Source organism: Mustelus asterias, chromosome 3 (genome assembly GCF_964213995.1).
Source record: "Mustelus asterias chromosome 3, sMusAst1.hap1.1, whole genome shotgun sequence".
Classification (NCBI taxonomy): Eukaryota; Metazoa; Chordata; class Chondrichthyes; order Carcharhiniformes; family Triakidae; genus Mustelus; species Mustelus asterias.
Genome location: NC_135803.1, coordinates 22,547,146 through 22,559,776, shown reverse-complemented (window position 1 = coordinate 22,559,776; position 12,631 = coordinate 22,547,146). Strand labels below are relative to the sequence as shown.

The following is a 12,631-nucleotide window of genomic DNA, read 5'->3' as shown; positions in this document are numbered from 1 at the left end:
AGAAAACTGACTGGTTTAAAATAAAAGAGAAAGAGTGTATCTTCCATGCAAGCTTAGCTCCTCCTATTAGCACATGACTCTGTCTATTGTCAATCAACCAAATTAAAACCCTAGTCTGAAACCCCAAGGGAAACCTAAATACCTACAAATGCATTAACTCTGTTTGGACAAACACATCATTAGCTGAAATCAGTCATCATCCTACATTCTCAACATTTGAGATGCCTGTTGCCCAGACAATTCAGCACCATGTACAACAGAGCTGAATTTTAAACATACCCCTTACAAGAAATATGACAAAGATACATTTCTTAAAGGAATAGTAGAATCACACTATAAAATACAGACTAGACTGAATTGATAGAAACGAGTATTTGGTGTCCTCTGGTAAGGACCAAACAAGAGTTAGCTGTTCACACAAACTAGAAAGACCATTTAACTTCAGGCAGTGTATCGACAATCCTTCCCCTGCCTCCACCAAAGACAATTCCACAACGGAACAGGCTGCCAAAGGAAACAGTCACAACCTTCTTCACTTGTAATCTTCAAGCCCATCTTTAGGTTATTTCCATTTTAAAGTTTTCATTAGCAGGATGACCAGGCCATCCCTGGTTTACCCATAGCACTACCCATAGAAACGTTAGTGGAAAATGGATATTAGTCGGCGATGCTGACAACTGAAGCAGAAGGAGAGGAACCTCTTACAGGACAAGGACGGTCCCAGCTTCTCCAATCTATTCCCACGACGTGTGTTCTTCATCCATGCAATCATTCTTGTAAATCATTTCCACATTCTGTCAAATGCCCTCAAATCCTTCCGAATGTGTGCTGCCCATAACCGAACACAATGTTCCCTTTGAGATGGAATCAGTGTTCACTGAAGCTTCACCTACGGGGCGATCCTACCAGAATTTGGCAGAATGTCGGTTCTGGTGAGAAAAATGGTGTGAATCACGCCGACATCTCCAGTGTAATTTCTGAGCAGATCTTGAGCCTCACCAACAAAAGTTTTTATGGCCATGAGCTTAACGTTGCACCTATGACGGCTTCCTTCTGATTCACTTTTCGGGGGAGACGATGGCCTAGTGGTATTATCACTAAACTATTAATCCAGAAACTCAGCCACAGCTGAACTTGTTCGCACCAATCACTGGTATAAACCTCCCTACCCACCTATCCAGACCAGAGCAATTCAATTTTGCATCTCTTCACCTGAGCAGGAGAGGCCAAGGGACTGCCGATGTGCGGACTGCCTGCCCACTCCGGGTGTAAGATGAAAGGTTTTTAAAAATTCATTTGTGGGACACGGGCATCGCTGACTGGCCAGCATTTATTGCCCATCCCTAGTTGCCTTTGAACTGAATGGCTTGCTAGGCCATTTCAGAGGGCAGTCGAGAGTCAACCACATTCTAGAAATCTTAGAATCTTAGAAACCCTACAGCACAGAAAGAGTCCATTCAGCCCATCGAGTCTGCACCGACCACAATCCCACCCAGGCCCTACCCCCATATCCCTACATATTTATCCACTAATCCCTCTAACCTACGCATCCCAGGACACTAAAGACAATTTTAGCATGTCCAATCAACCGAACCCGCACATCTTTGGACTGTGGGAGGAAACCGGAGCACCCGGAGGAAACCCACGCAGACACGAGGAGAATGTGCAAACTCCACATTGCTGTGGCTCTGGAGTCACATGTAGGCCAGACTGAGTACACGGCAGATTTCCTTCCCTAAGGAAATTAGTGAACCACATCAGTTTTTCCGACAAAAGACAATAGTTTCACGGTCATCAGTAGATTCTTAATTCCAGATATCCCGCGGGATTCGAATCTGGGTCCCCAGAACATTAGCTGAGTTTCTGAATTAATAGTCTGCGATAATACCACTAGATCATCGCTTCCCCCAAAAAGTGAAAACCTGGCCACATACTTAGAGGGCCCTGCAGTGCCTAAGACTATTTATTCCAACTTTGATGAATCCTTTGATGTGCCCATTCATTGGCAGGGTGCATGCAGCTCTCTGTTAGGCAGCCCTGATGTGGAGATGCTGGCGTTGGACTGGGGTAGGCACAGTAAGAAATCCCACAACACCACTGTAAAGTCCAACAGGTTTATTTGATATCACGAGCTTTCGGAGCGCTGCTCCTTCATCAGGTGAGTGGCCACCCACTTGATGAAGGAGCAGCGTTCTGAAAGCTTCTGTTAGGCAGGAGTCAGACATATCACTGAACACGATGTCCTCGCTGTAAGTCATCATCTTTCCCCTGCAGAGTCAGGCCACTGTCTGCAGCCCCCTGCCATTGCAAACATACACCCAGACGGTTAGATAATGCTGACACAACATCATTAGCTTGACCTTGCACCCATTGAGGGAGATCTCACCACCAGTTGAAGCTGACCCAGGATTTTACGACTCTCTCAACCTGCCCTGCCACTTCCCAGGGTTTTTCACACAGATCCCCACTCCCAGAGTTTGTAAACTCGGCTAAGATTGGGAAAGGTCTTTTCATCAGGACTCTTGCAGCCAAACAGAAGAGATGTTCGTTCAATCAATTAGGGCTTGAGAAAGCTCAGGGGGAAAGTTTTTTTCTACCGGTAAATGTAGAAGTAAATGGAGTTGGAAGAGTATAAAAGGAAAAGGATTTAGCAGGTTAGAAATACAAGAAAATGAAGAAAGAGGAATAACAAAGTATATCCAAAGAGAAACATGGCCGATGTTGGGGAATAGTGGGTGACATGGGAGTCAATAAGGATTTGATAGGAAATTCAAAAGAGATTGGAATACGTTTAAGATGCTTGAAGAAGGAAAAGGTGCAAGAAGTTAGGGGAAAAGACCACGGTGCATAGAGTCATAGAGGCATACAGCACAGAAAGGCCCTTCAGCCCGTCGCACCTGTGCCGGTCAAACCACCTAACTATTCTGATTCCATTCCCCAGCACTTGGCCAACAGCCTTGTATGCCATGGCATCTCAAGCACACATCTAAATATTTAAATGTTATGCCTCCACCACCCTTTCAGGCAGTGAGTTCCAGACTCCCTTTGTGTCAAAACGTTTTTCCTGACATCCCCTCTAAACCTCCGCCCCTTACCTTAAATCTATGCCCCTTAGTCATCAGCCCCTGCACCAAGGGGAAACATTTATACAAAGGAAGCCAGTTCTAAAGGCTGTTATTACTTATATACAGTAAGAAGTCTCACAACACCAGGTTAAAGTCCAACAGGTTTATTTGGTAGCAAATACCATAAGCTTTCGGAGCAATGCTCCTTCGTCAGATGGAGTGGTCTCTGTTCTCAAACAGGGCACAGACACAGAAATCAAATTACAGAATACTGATTAGAATGCAAATCTCTACAGCCAGCCAGGTCTTAAATGCACAGACAATGTGGGTGGAGGGAGCATTCAACACAGGTTAAAGAGATGTGTATTGTCTCCAGACAGTACAGCTTGTGAAATTGTGCAAGTCCAGGAGTCAAGCTGTACTCCTGGACTCCTGGACTCCTGCAGCTTGACTCCTGGACTTGCACAATTTCACAAGCTGTACTGTCTGGAGACAATACACATCTCTTTAACCTGTGTTGAATGCTCCCTCCACCCACATTGTCTGTGCATTTAAGACCTGGCTGGCTGTAGAGATTTGCATTCTAATCAGTATTCTGTAATTTGATTTCTGTGTCTGTGCCCTGTTTGAGAACAGAGACCACTCCATCTGACGAAGGAGCATTGCTCCGAAAGCTTATGGTATTTGCTACCAAATAAACCTGTTGGACTTTAACCTGGTGTTGTGAGACTTCTTACTGTGCTTACCCCAGTCCAACGCCGGCATCTCCACATCATGATTACTTATATAACCAGATGGTGTTCGGGTAAAGCTGGAAGTAATATAGTTTCATGCACACAACTAGGACGTGAGAAGTCATGTGTGAGGGATTAATTCGCACTTACATCATGATAGGTGAGATGGTGATTATATCTATGTTTACAACTTCAATATTCATTGAGAACAAGATAGCCAGCTCTCACATTCAATCGCTCAATACCATTTGAAATAACATTGCAGACTTGGACAAGGAGACGATCAGTAATGGGCATATACACAACTGGATGGTTAGTAGCAGCAATGTTTTAGTTACGACATTTAATATTCTTTATTCCCACACATTAACATAACTCTTAGGATGGTTATTCAGCTTTTCTTGTTACCAAATGTGTGGCCATCATTTTACAGTTCAGTGTTTTTCTGACGGGAGCAGGTGCCTTGCCAGAATTTCAAAGAATCATGCAGTCTGAAAGTGCGGAGTAACACTTGCTATTGCTGTGACCTGTACGATTGTGCAAAGTGAGTATTCTGTCTTTCTGTATTGTAGCATTAACTGTCTTTATTTAGAGAAGAGCACAGAGAAGGGACACAAGGAAATGAGAAAGAGACATGTGCACAAAGGAGAGATGAACACACTGTTACAAAAGGGTGTGGAGGGGAGTGAGCGGCTCCCCTTTATTCAGCTCCCTCGATTGGTCGGGACAAAGGTTTTTGAAACTCCTGTAAATGACTCGTCCAATCTGAATGCACTTACTTTTTAATAAGGAGCCAATCAAACCTGGTTTTCTTGAGTTAAAGAAGGAATCGGCTCATTTGTTACTAAACCCGAGAAAAAAGTCATAAAAGATAAATGACACACAGATCTTAGAAGTAAGAAAAGTGAGAGTCCAGATAAAAGTTAAAAGAACATATGATTACATCCTTTGCTTGCTTGCCCTTGAGGCATAGATTGTTGAAAGTTGCAGCTGTTTGAAGTTAGCTCATTTCCCTTTAAAATCCTGAAAAGTTGAATTGAACTTCGGGTATCTGCACTTTCCAGGAAGCAATCTAAGTTTCAATGAGAAAAAGAGAGAGAAATTCCTTCCTTCAGCAGTTTTTTCCAGCTGATTTTGATGGCTTTAGACTGGCTGATCTGTCTGTCTTGGCAAACACAGTAAGAAGTCTCACAACACCAGGTTAAAGTCCAACAGGATTTCAGATCACCTGAAGAAGGGGCTTGGGGCTCTGAAAGCTAATGCTACCAAATAAACCTGTTGGACTTTAACCTGGTGTTGTGAGACTTCTTACTGTGCCCACCCCAATCCAATGCCGGCATCTCCATATCATGTCTTGGTAAAACCAGTTCTTGAATTTTCTAAGAATGGAATTTGATTAAGTCATTGTCGTAGAACAAATAATCAAATTTTTAATCTTTTATCTCAGAAAGCTTTGACACATTTTAAGATAGTAGGAACGACAGGAGGTTTCGTTAAGTCTATTTTGTGTACCTGACTGGTTACAGTTCCTATTGTCTTGTCACAATTACTGTTGATTAAATTCTAGTACTTTGCATTTTTAATAGCTTCCTTTCAAAGTTCCTTTTTTGAAGTGGACTTGACACTTCCCAGGTGTGAAATTCCAAGCAACATGCCTGGGCAGGTCTTCAATGTGACCCATGTAGGAACTATCCAGAAAATAGGTAAACTTACAGTGTCAGACATCATGTGACTAGCGGCAGCCATCTTTGCTCAGTGTATTTTCTTGTTTGTTTTAAAGAAACAGATCTTCTTTAAACAATTCAGAATGTTTTTGATTAGCTGGTGAAGTTATTAGGTAGATCCCACTCAGTCACAGTTTCGTCTTATCATGACAACACACAAGACAAAGGTTAAAGTGAACAGAGATACTAAAAAATAGATTGTAGCCACAAACCATTTCCAAACCTTTGACGATTTATGATTAAATGATGAGAATTTTGTTCATAATAGCACATATGCAACATAAATGTTGCTAATGGCTTTTCCCCCAACAGCTTTCTTTTACAAGTCTCTATTTCTAACCTTAGTGAAGCCTAATTGTTAAGCTTGCACTCACAGCAGTTTTATTAATTAGTAAAAAAAACTGTTAGTTTTACAATGCAAGTCAACCAAAGTAACAATAAAGGTTAAAATCCACACAGTGCCTGACCTCTGAAATGTGAGTCCAGTGTCAGTGTAATAAATATAATGCTACTAATCCGCTTTTTCTTTTCACTGTTTTTCCCTTGTACATCACCCCTGTTTTAGCATTCATTAAAAGTCAATATTGCATATTAAAGGGACAGTTTAATCAAACTTCAAATATAGAATCCCTACAGTGCAGAAGGAGGCCATTCAGCCCATCGAGTCTGCACCTACAGCAACCCCACCCAGATCCCTATTCCCGTAAACCCACACATTTACCCTGCTAATCCCCCCAACACTAGGGTCAATTTAGCATGGCAAATCAACTTAATCCGCACATCTTTAGACCGTGGGAGGAAACCGGAGCACCTGAAGGAAACCCACGCAGACACGGGGAGAATGTGTGAACTCCACACAGACAGTGACCCGAGGCCGGAATTGAACCCAGGTTCCTGGCAATGTAAGGCACAGTGCTAATCACTGTGCCACCATGCCGCTCCAAACCTGTACAAAAAGGAGCAGTTCCTAACAGTCTGACAGAACCAATTCAGGTCGAAATGATTCTACCTAAGTGAGACATTGCTCAGTAATAATTGTTAAGGAATCATCCAAAAGTGCTCACACTAAAATTGATATGAAACACTGACACTACTTTTTAACTGAAGTTCATCTTTATTTTGGTATCTGTTGTTGGTTGGTTCCGCTCTCCTTCCAATTGGATACTTGTAGTTGCACAGGAGATTTTGGCCTTCAACAAGTACTTCTTAAATAACAATAGGTTAAGGCAATTGAGATAAAGGAAGAATGATAAAGGCTTGTACTATTTTATACTATCTTTGGCCTCTCTCATAGTGAACTCAATAACCAAGAGGAGAAGGAATGTTGAAGGTAAGCAGCTTTGCCATCCTCCTGTGCGGATGTTGAAAGAGTTCTCATTGCCCATTCTGGTTTTGATACAGCAATGAGAGTTGTGGTGAAGATGTTGATGCTCTGGGATGCTGTACTCTCTTGCGAGGTACTGGAGGAACTTCTGCTGGATGCTGTCAAAAGACTTTTTGAAGTGAATGAAATTGATAATAAGTGGCTTCTGCTACTCTGGACTCTGCTCCCAGATGCTTCAGAGTGTAAAGATCTGATGCAGCATGATCTGTCCAGAAACCTGTCCACTCTTCACGAAGAGTACTGCCTACTTCTGCTTGCAATCTGTTGAGGAGCACCGTGATGAAGACATTCCCAGGTACTGACAGCAGTGTTTTTCGTCCCCAGCTGTGGCAGTCCCTGAGGTTCCCCTTCTTTGGCAGTTTGACATTTGCCTCCAGTCATCTGGGACACCCTCCACAGTCCAGATTCTTGTTGAACAGGTCCATGTTGTGATAATGTTCTTGCCATGTTTCAATAGCCCCACTGGCATCTTGCCAATTCCAGGTGCCTTCTTGTTTTGCTGGTTCTTGAAGGCTGTTTGGATCCCGAATCTGGCAATTTCTCCCAGGTTGACATTCAGTTATTGAGGTGTGGTGCTGCCATCACATCTGAGCAAGGAGCTGGGGTCGGGCTAGTCGGGGATCTCCCGAACGTTTTCCACCCACCCTCACCACCTGCTCCTCATCCATCGATACCATCTTGCCATCCTTGCCCTTGGTTGGTACAGTGGTGTCGCGTCTTGCACCAATCATTTCCTGTGCAGCTCTTGGAGACATTCCAATTCGCTGCTTGTACCTCCCTGCTTCTTAACTCTATCCATCCTCATTTGTCTTGTCTGCAGTTTTTCTTTGTGGCTTTATGCAGTCTTCTGTACTTCTCATTGTATGTTCTTTTCCTCACCCCTTTTGCTCTTCACCAGATTTCTTTCATCAATCAACTTCCACCTTGGGTCATTCTTTTTTGGTTCCTCTCCTCCATCGGATGGTGACTTTTGCACTCTCTGTAATCCCTCTTGTGAATAGTTCCCACTGTTTTGCAATGTTACTTGCCTAACTTTGAATCTGTTGGAGAGGCCCAGCCAGAAAGTGATCTAAGTTTCCTGGTCCTTCAGTTTTTCTGTTGCAATTGGCTGTTGTGACGTTGTGCTTGTTGCCTTCTTCAGCTTCAGGTGGATCTTGCCTAACACAAGTTGGTGGTCTGATCCCATATCAGCACCTCATTATTGGCAAAACATCATCAGACTTCCAGTGGCTCTAAGCAGCCTGGACATCCAACACCATCAATACAGCCATGAAACTGTGACACTACATGTCCATAGCAGTACCAATCACAATCCATGTCAGTGAGACATGGAAGAGAAAAGCAAAGATGTCATGCCAGTAGGATGTCTTTCACCAGTGTTGCCTACATAAGATCTTGGGCATCACATGGAGAAACAGGAAAGACTTCCAGAGGACCGTCAGAGTTGCCTGAAGAACATTTTGCTGGAGAGACGATTGATGCTGGCAGGACATGTCCTTAGCCTCCAGGACGTATGCCCAGCCACAGTGGCAGTAGAGTGGACACTACCAGACAGAAGAAGATTGGGGCCAGCCAAAGAAGATGTGGTGAAGTACATTTAAGGGGGACTTTCAAGAGTGGGTCACCACCTGGACTGCAGCAGAAGAGATTGCGATAGTCCGGGGCCAGTGATGGAGTCTTGCCGCACATTGTCCTGGAGGGACTAAGTTTAAGTCAGCCTCTTTGACAATGGCACATTCCATTCCGGGACGTCTTCTAAAGAATGATATAACCTTATAATCAGAGCTTGGCCATTCAGGGAGGATGTCAGGAAGCACTTGTTCACACAAAAGATGACAGAGCGCCCTCAATTGAGAGTCCAGCCTGCAGGTGGCCCATACAATTCAGCCCCAGGCCTCCATAGGCCTGGCTGGAAGCCGAACAAGAGTTGAGTCACAGCCTCAAGAAAAACAATCATGAGGTTCTCCAACTTGGGAACAGTTGTTGAGGTTGTGATACTTTTCATTCTGTTTTGTCCCAGTGGCCTAGCAGATGATACCTGCTTCTATTCAGATTCTGTTTAAGCAACTCATGTAGCCTGTTGTTCATGGCCAGATCAAGTGCAGAAATACAGAGGGAAGTTAACACCTGCCATCAAACAACGGATAGTCTTTAATAGGTGGAGTAAAAGAAGTAAGAAATACATTCAGTGGATCAAACAATGTTCTTGCACCTTTGAGAAGTTTTGAATGCTAGGCTGGTAGAACACTTCCTCTGTGCAGGTCCTGTACAGAATAACTTGAAGTCATTTATACACTCTGGTTCGTATGAGCTCACAGCATAAAACTGTCATCAAGTTGGCATGAACAGATGTTAAATTGGTTAACACACTGAGTGAAGCCACAAGAATGGCTGGTTGGATCGACTGATGATTGCTGCCATACAAGAAGAACTTTGGCACGCACAGCGCTAATTCATAGATTCATAGAATCACACAGCACAGGAAGGTCATTCAGCTTATAGAACATAGAACAGTACAGTACAGAACAGGCCCTTCGGCCCACGATGTTGTGCCGAGCTTTATCTGAAACCAAGATCAAGCTATCCCACTCCCTATCATCCTGGTGTGCTCCATGTGCCTATCCAATAACCGCTTAAATGTTCCTAAAGTGTCTGACTCCACTATCACTGCAGGCAGTTCATTCCACACCCCAACCACTCTCTGCGTAAAGAACCTACCTCTGATATCCTTCCTGTATCTCCCACCACGAACCCTATAGTTATGCCCCCTTGTAATAGCTCCATCCACCCGAGGAAATAGTCTTTGAACGTTCACTCTATCTATCCCCTTCATCATTTTATAAACCTCTATTAAGTCTCCCCTCAGCCTCCTCCGCTCCAGAGAGAACAGCCCTAGCTCCCTCAACCTTTCCTCATAAGACCTACCCTCCAAACCAGGCAGCATCCTGGTAAATCTCCTCTGCACTCTTTCCAACGCTTCCACATCCTTCTTATAGTGAGGTGACCAGAACTGCACACAATATTCCAAATGTGGTCTCACCAAGGTCCTGTACAGTTGCAGCATAACCCCACGGCTCTTAAACTCCAACCCCCTGTTAATAAAAGCTAACACACTATAGGCCTTCTTCACAGCTCTATCCACTTGAGTGGCAACCTTTAGAGATCTGTGGATATGAACCCCAAGATCTCTCTGTTCCTCCACAGTCTTCAGAACCCTACCTTTGACCCTGTAATCCACATTTAAATTAGTCCGACCAAAATGAATCACCTCACATTTATCAGGGTTAAACTCCATTTGCCATTTTTCAGCCCAGCCTTGCATCCTATCTATGTCTCTTTGCAGCCTACAACAGCCCTCCACCTCATCCACTACTCCACCAATCTTGGTGTCATCAGCAAATTTACTGATCCACCCTTCAGCCCCCTCCCCTAAGTCATTAATAAAAATCACAAAGAGCAGAGGACCAAGCACTGATCCCTGCGGCACTCCGCTAGCAATCTGCCTCCAATCCGAAAATTTTCCATCGACCACCACCCTCTGTCTTCGATCAGACAGCCAGTTACCTATCCAATCGGCCAACTTTCCCTCTATCCCACACCTCCTCACTTTCATCATAAGCCGACCATGGGGGACCTTATCAAACGCCTTACTAAAATCCATGTATATGACATCAACTGCCCTACCTTCATCAACACACTTAGTTACCTCCTCAAAAAATTCTATCAAATTTGTGAGGCACAACTTGCCCTTCACGAATCCGTGCTGACTATCCCGGATTAATCCGCATCTTTCGAAATGGTCGTAAATCCCATCTCTAAGGACCTTTTCCATCAATTTACCAACCACCGAAGTAAGACTAACCGGTCTATAATTACCAGGGTCATTTCTATTCCCTTTCTTAAACAGAGGAACAACATTCGCCATTCTCCAGTCTTCTGGCACCATCCCCGTGGACAGCGAGGACCCAAAGATCAAAGCCAAAGGCGCTGCAATCCCATCCCTTGCCTCCCAAAGAATCCTAGGATACATTTCATCAGGCCCAGGGGACTTATCGACCTTCAGTTTATTCAAAACTGCCAGGACATCCTCCCTCCGAACATCTATTTCCTCCAGCCTATTAGCCTGTAACACCTTCTCTTCCTCAAAAACATGGCCCCTCTCCTTGGTGAACACTGAAGAAAAGTATTCATTCATCACCTCACCTATCTCTACTGACTCCATACACAAGTTCCCGCTACTGTCCTTGACCGGCCCTAACCTCACCCTGGTCATTCTTTTATTCCTCACATAAGAGTAAAAAGCCTTGGGGTTTTCCTTGATCCGACCCGCCAAGGACTTCTCGTGTCCCCTCCTAGCTCTCCTAAGCCCCTTTTTCAGCTCATTCTTTGCTAACTTGTAACCCTCAATCGAGCCATCTGAACCTTGTTTCCTCATCCCTACATAAGCTTCCCTCTTCCTTTTCACAAGACATTTCACCTCTTTCGTGAACCATGGTTCCCTCACTCGGCCATTTCCTCCCTGCCTGACAGGGACATACCTATCAAGGACATCCAGTATTTGTTCCTTGAAAAAGTTCCACTTTTCATCAGTTCCTTTCTCTGATAGTTTCTGTTCCCAACTTATGCCCCCTAATTCTTGCCTAATCGCATCATAATTACCTCTCCCCCAATTGTAAACCTTGCCCTGCCGTACGGCCCTATCCCTCTCCATTGCAATAACAAAAGACACTGAATTGTGGTCACTATCTCCAAAGTGCTCTCCCACAACTAAATCTAACACTTGGCCTGGTTCATTTCCCAGTACCAAATCCAATGTGGCCTCACCTCTTGTCGGCCTATCCACATATTGTGTCAGGAAACCCTCCTGCACACACTGCACAAAAACTGCCCCATCCGAACTATTTGACCTACAAAGGTTCCAATCAATATTTGGAAAGTTAAAGTCCCCCATGACAACTACCCTGTGACCCCCACACATATCCATAATCTGCTTAGCATCCACATCTCTATTACTATTTGGGGGCCTAAAGTAAACTCCTAACAACGTGACCGCTCCTTTCCTATTTCTAACCTCAGCCCATATTACCTCAGTGTGCAGATCCCCCTCGAAGTGCCTTTCCGCAGCCGTTAAACTATCCTTGATTAACAATGCCACTCCTCCACCTCTTTTACCAGCTTCCCTATACTTAGTGAAACATCTATACCCCGGAATGTCCAACAACCATTCCTGTCCTTGTTCTACCCACGTCTCCGTAATGGCCACAACATCGTAGTCCCAAATACCAATCCACGCCCCAAGTTCATCTACCTTGTTCCGGATGCTCCTTGCATTGAAGTAGACACACTTCAACCCACCTTCCTGTCTACCGGTACCCACCCTTGACCCTGCTACCTTCCCCAATACCTCACTACCCTCACTGACTTCTGGACTACAACTCCTTTTCCCATGCTTATCATGTCAGTACTGACCCTGAAAGAACAACTCCTTTTCCCATGCTTATCATGTCAGTACTGACCCTGAAAGAACTACCAATTAGTCTCACTCCCCTGATCCTTCCCCATGACCCTGCTTTTTTTCCTTTCTAAATTAATGATTCATTACCCTTTTAAATGCTATTAATCAATCCGTTTCCATCACATTTGAAGGCAATGGATGCTGAATCACTGAGAAAAAGGGTCTCTCACAAAGGTTTCCCACCAATATTTTGCCAGTTATTTTAAATC

General features: G+C 44.2%; 1 protein-coding gene across 1 annotated transcript in view; it reads left to right on the top strand.

Moving 5' to 3' along the window:
- Positions 1-12,631, top strand: part of LOC144483139 (transmembrane protein 255B) — a 62,982-nt gene that overhangs the window by 41,923 nt on the left and 8,428 nt on the right. The window contains exon 6 of the mRNA XM_078201931.1: positions 4,258-4,343. Coding sequence (XP_078058057.1) covers positions 4,258-4,343 — 86 coding nt within the window. The remainder of the gene's footprint in view (positions 1-4,257; positions 4,344-12,631) is intronic.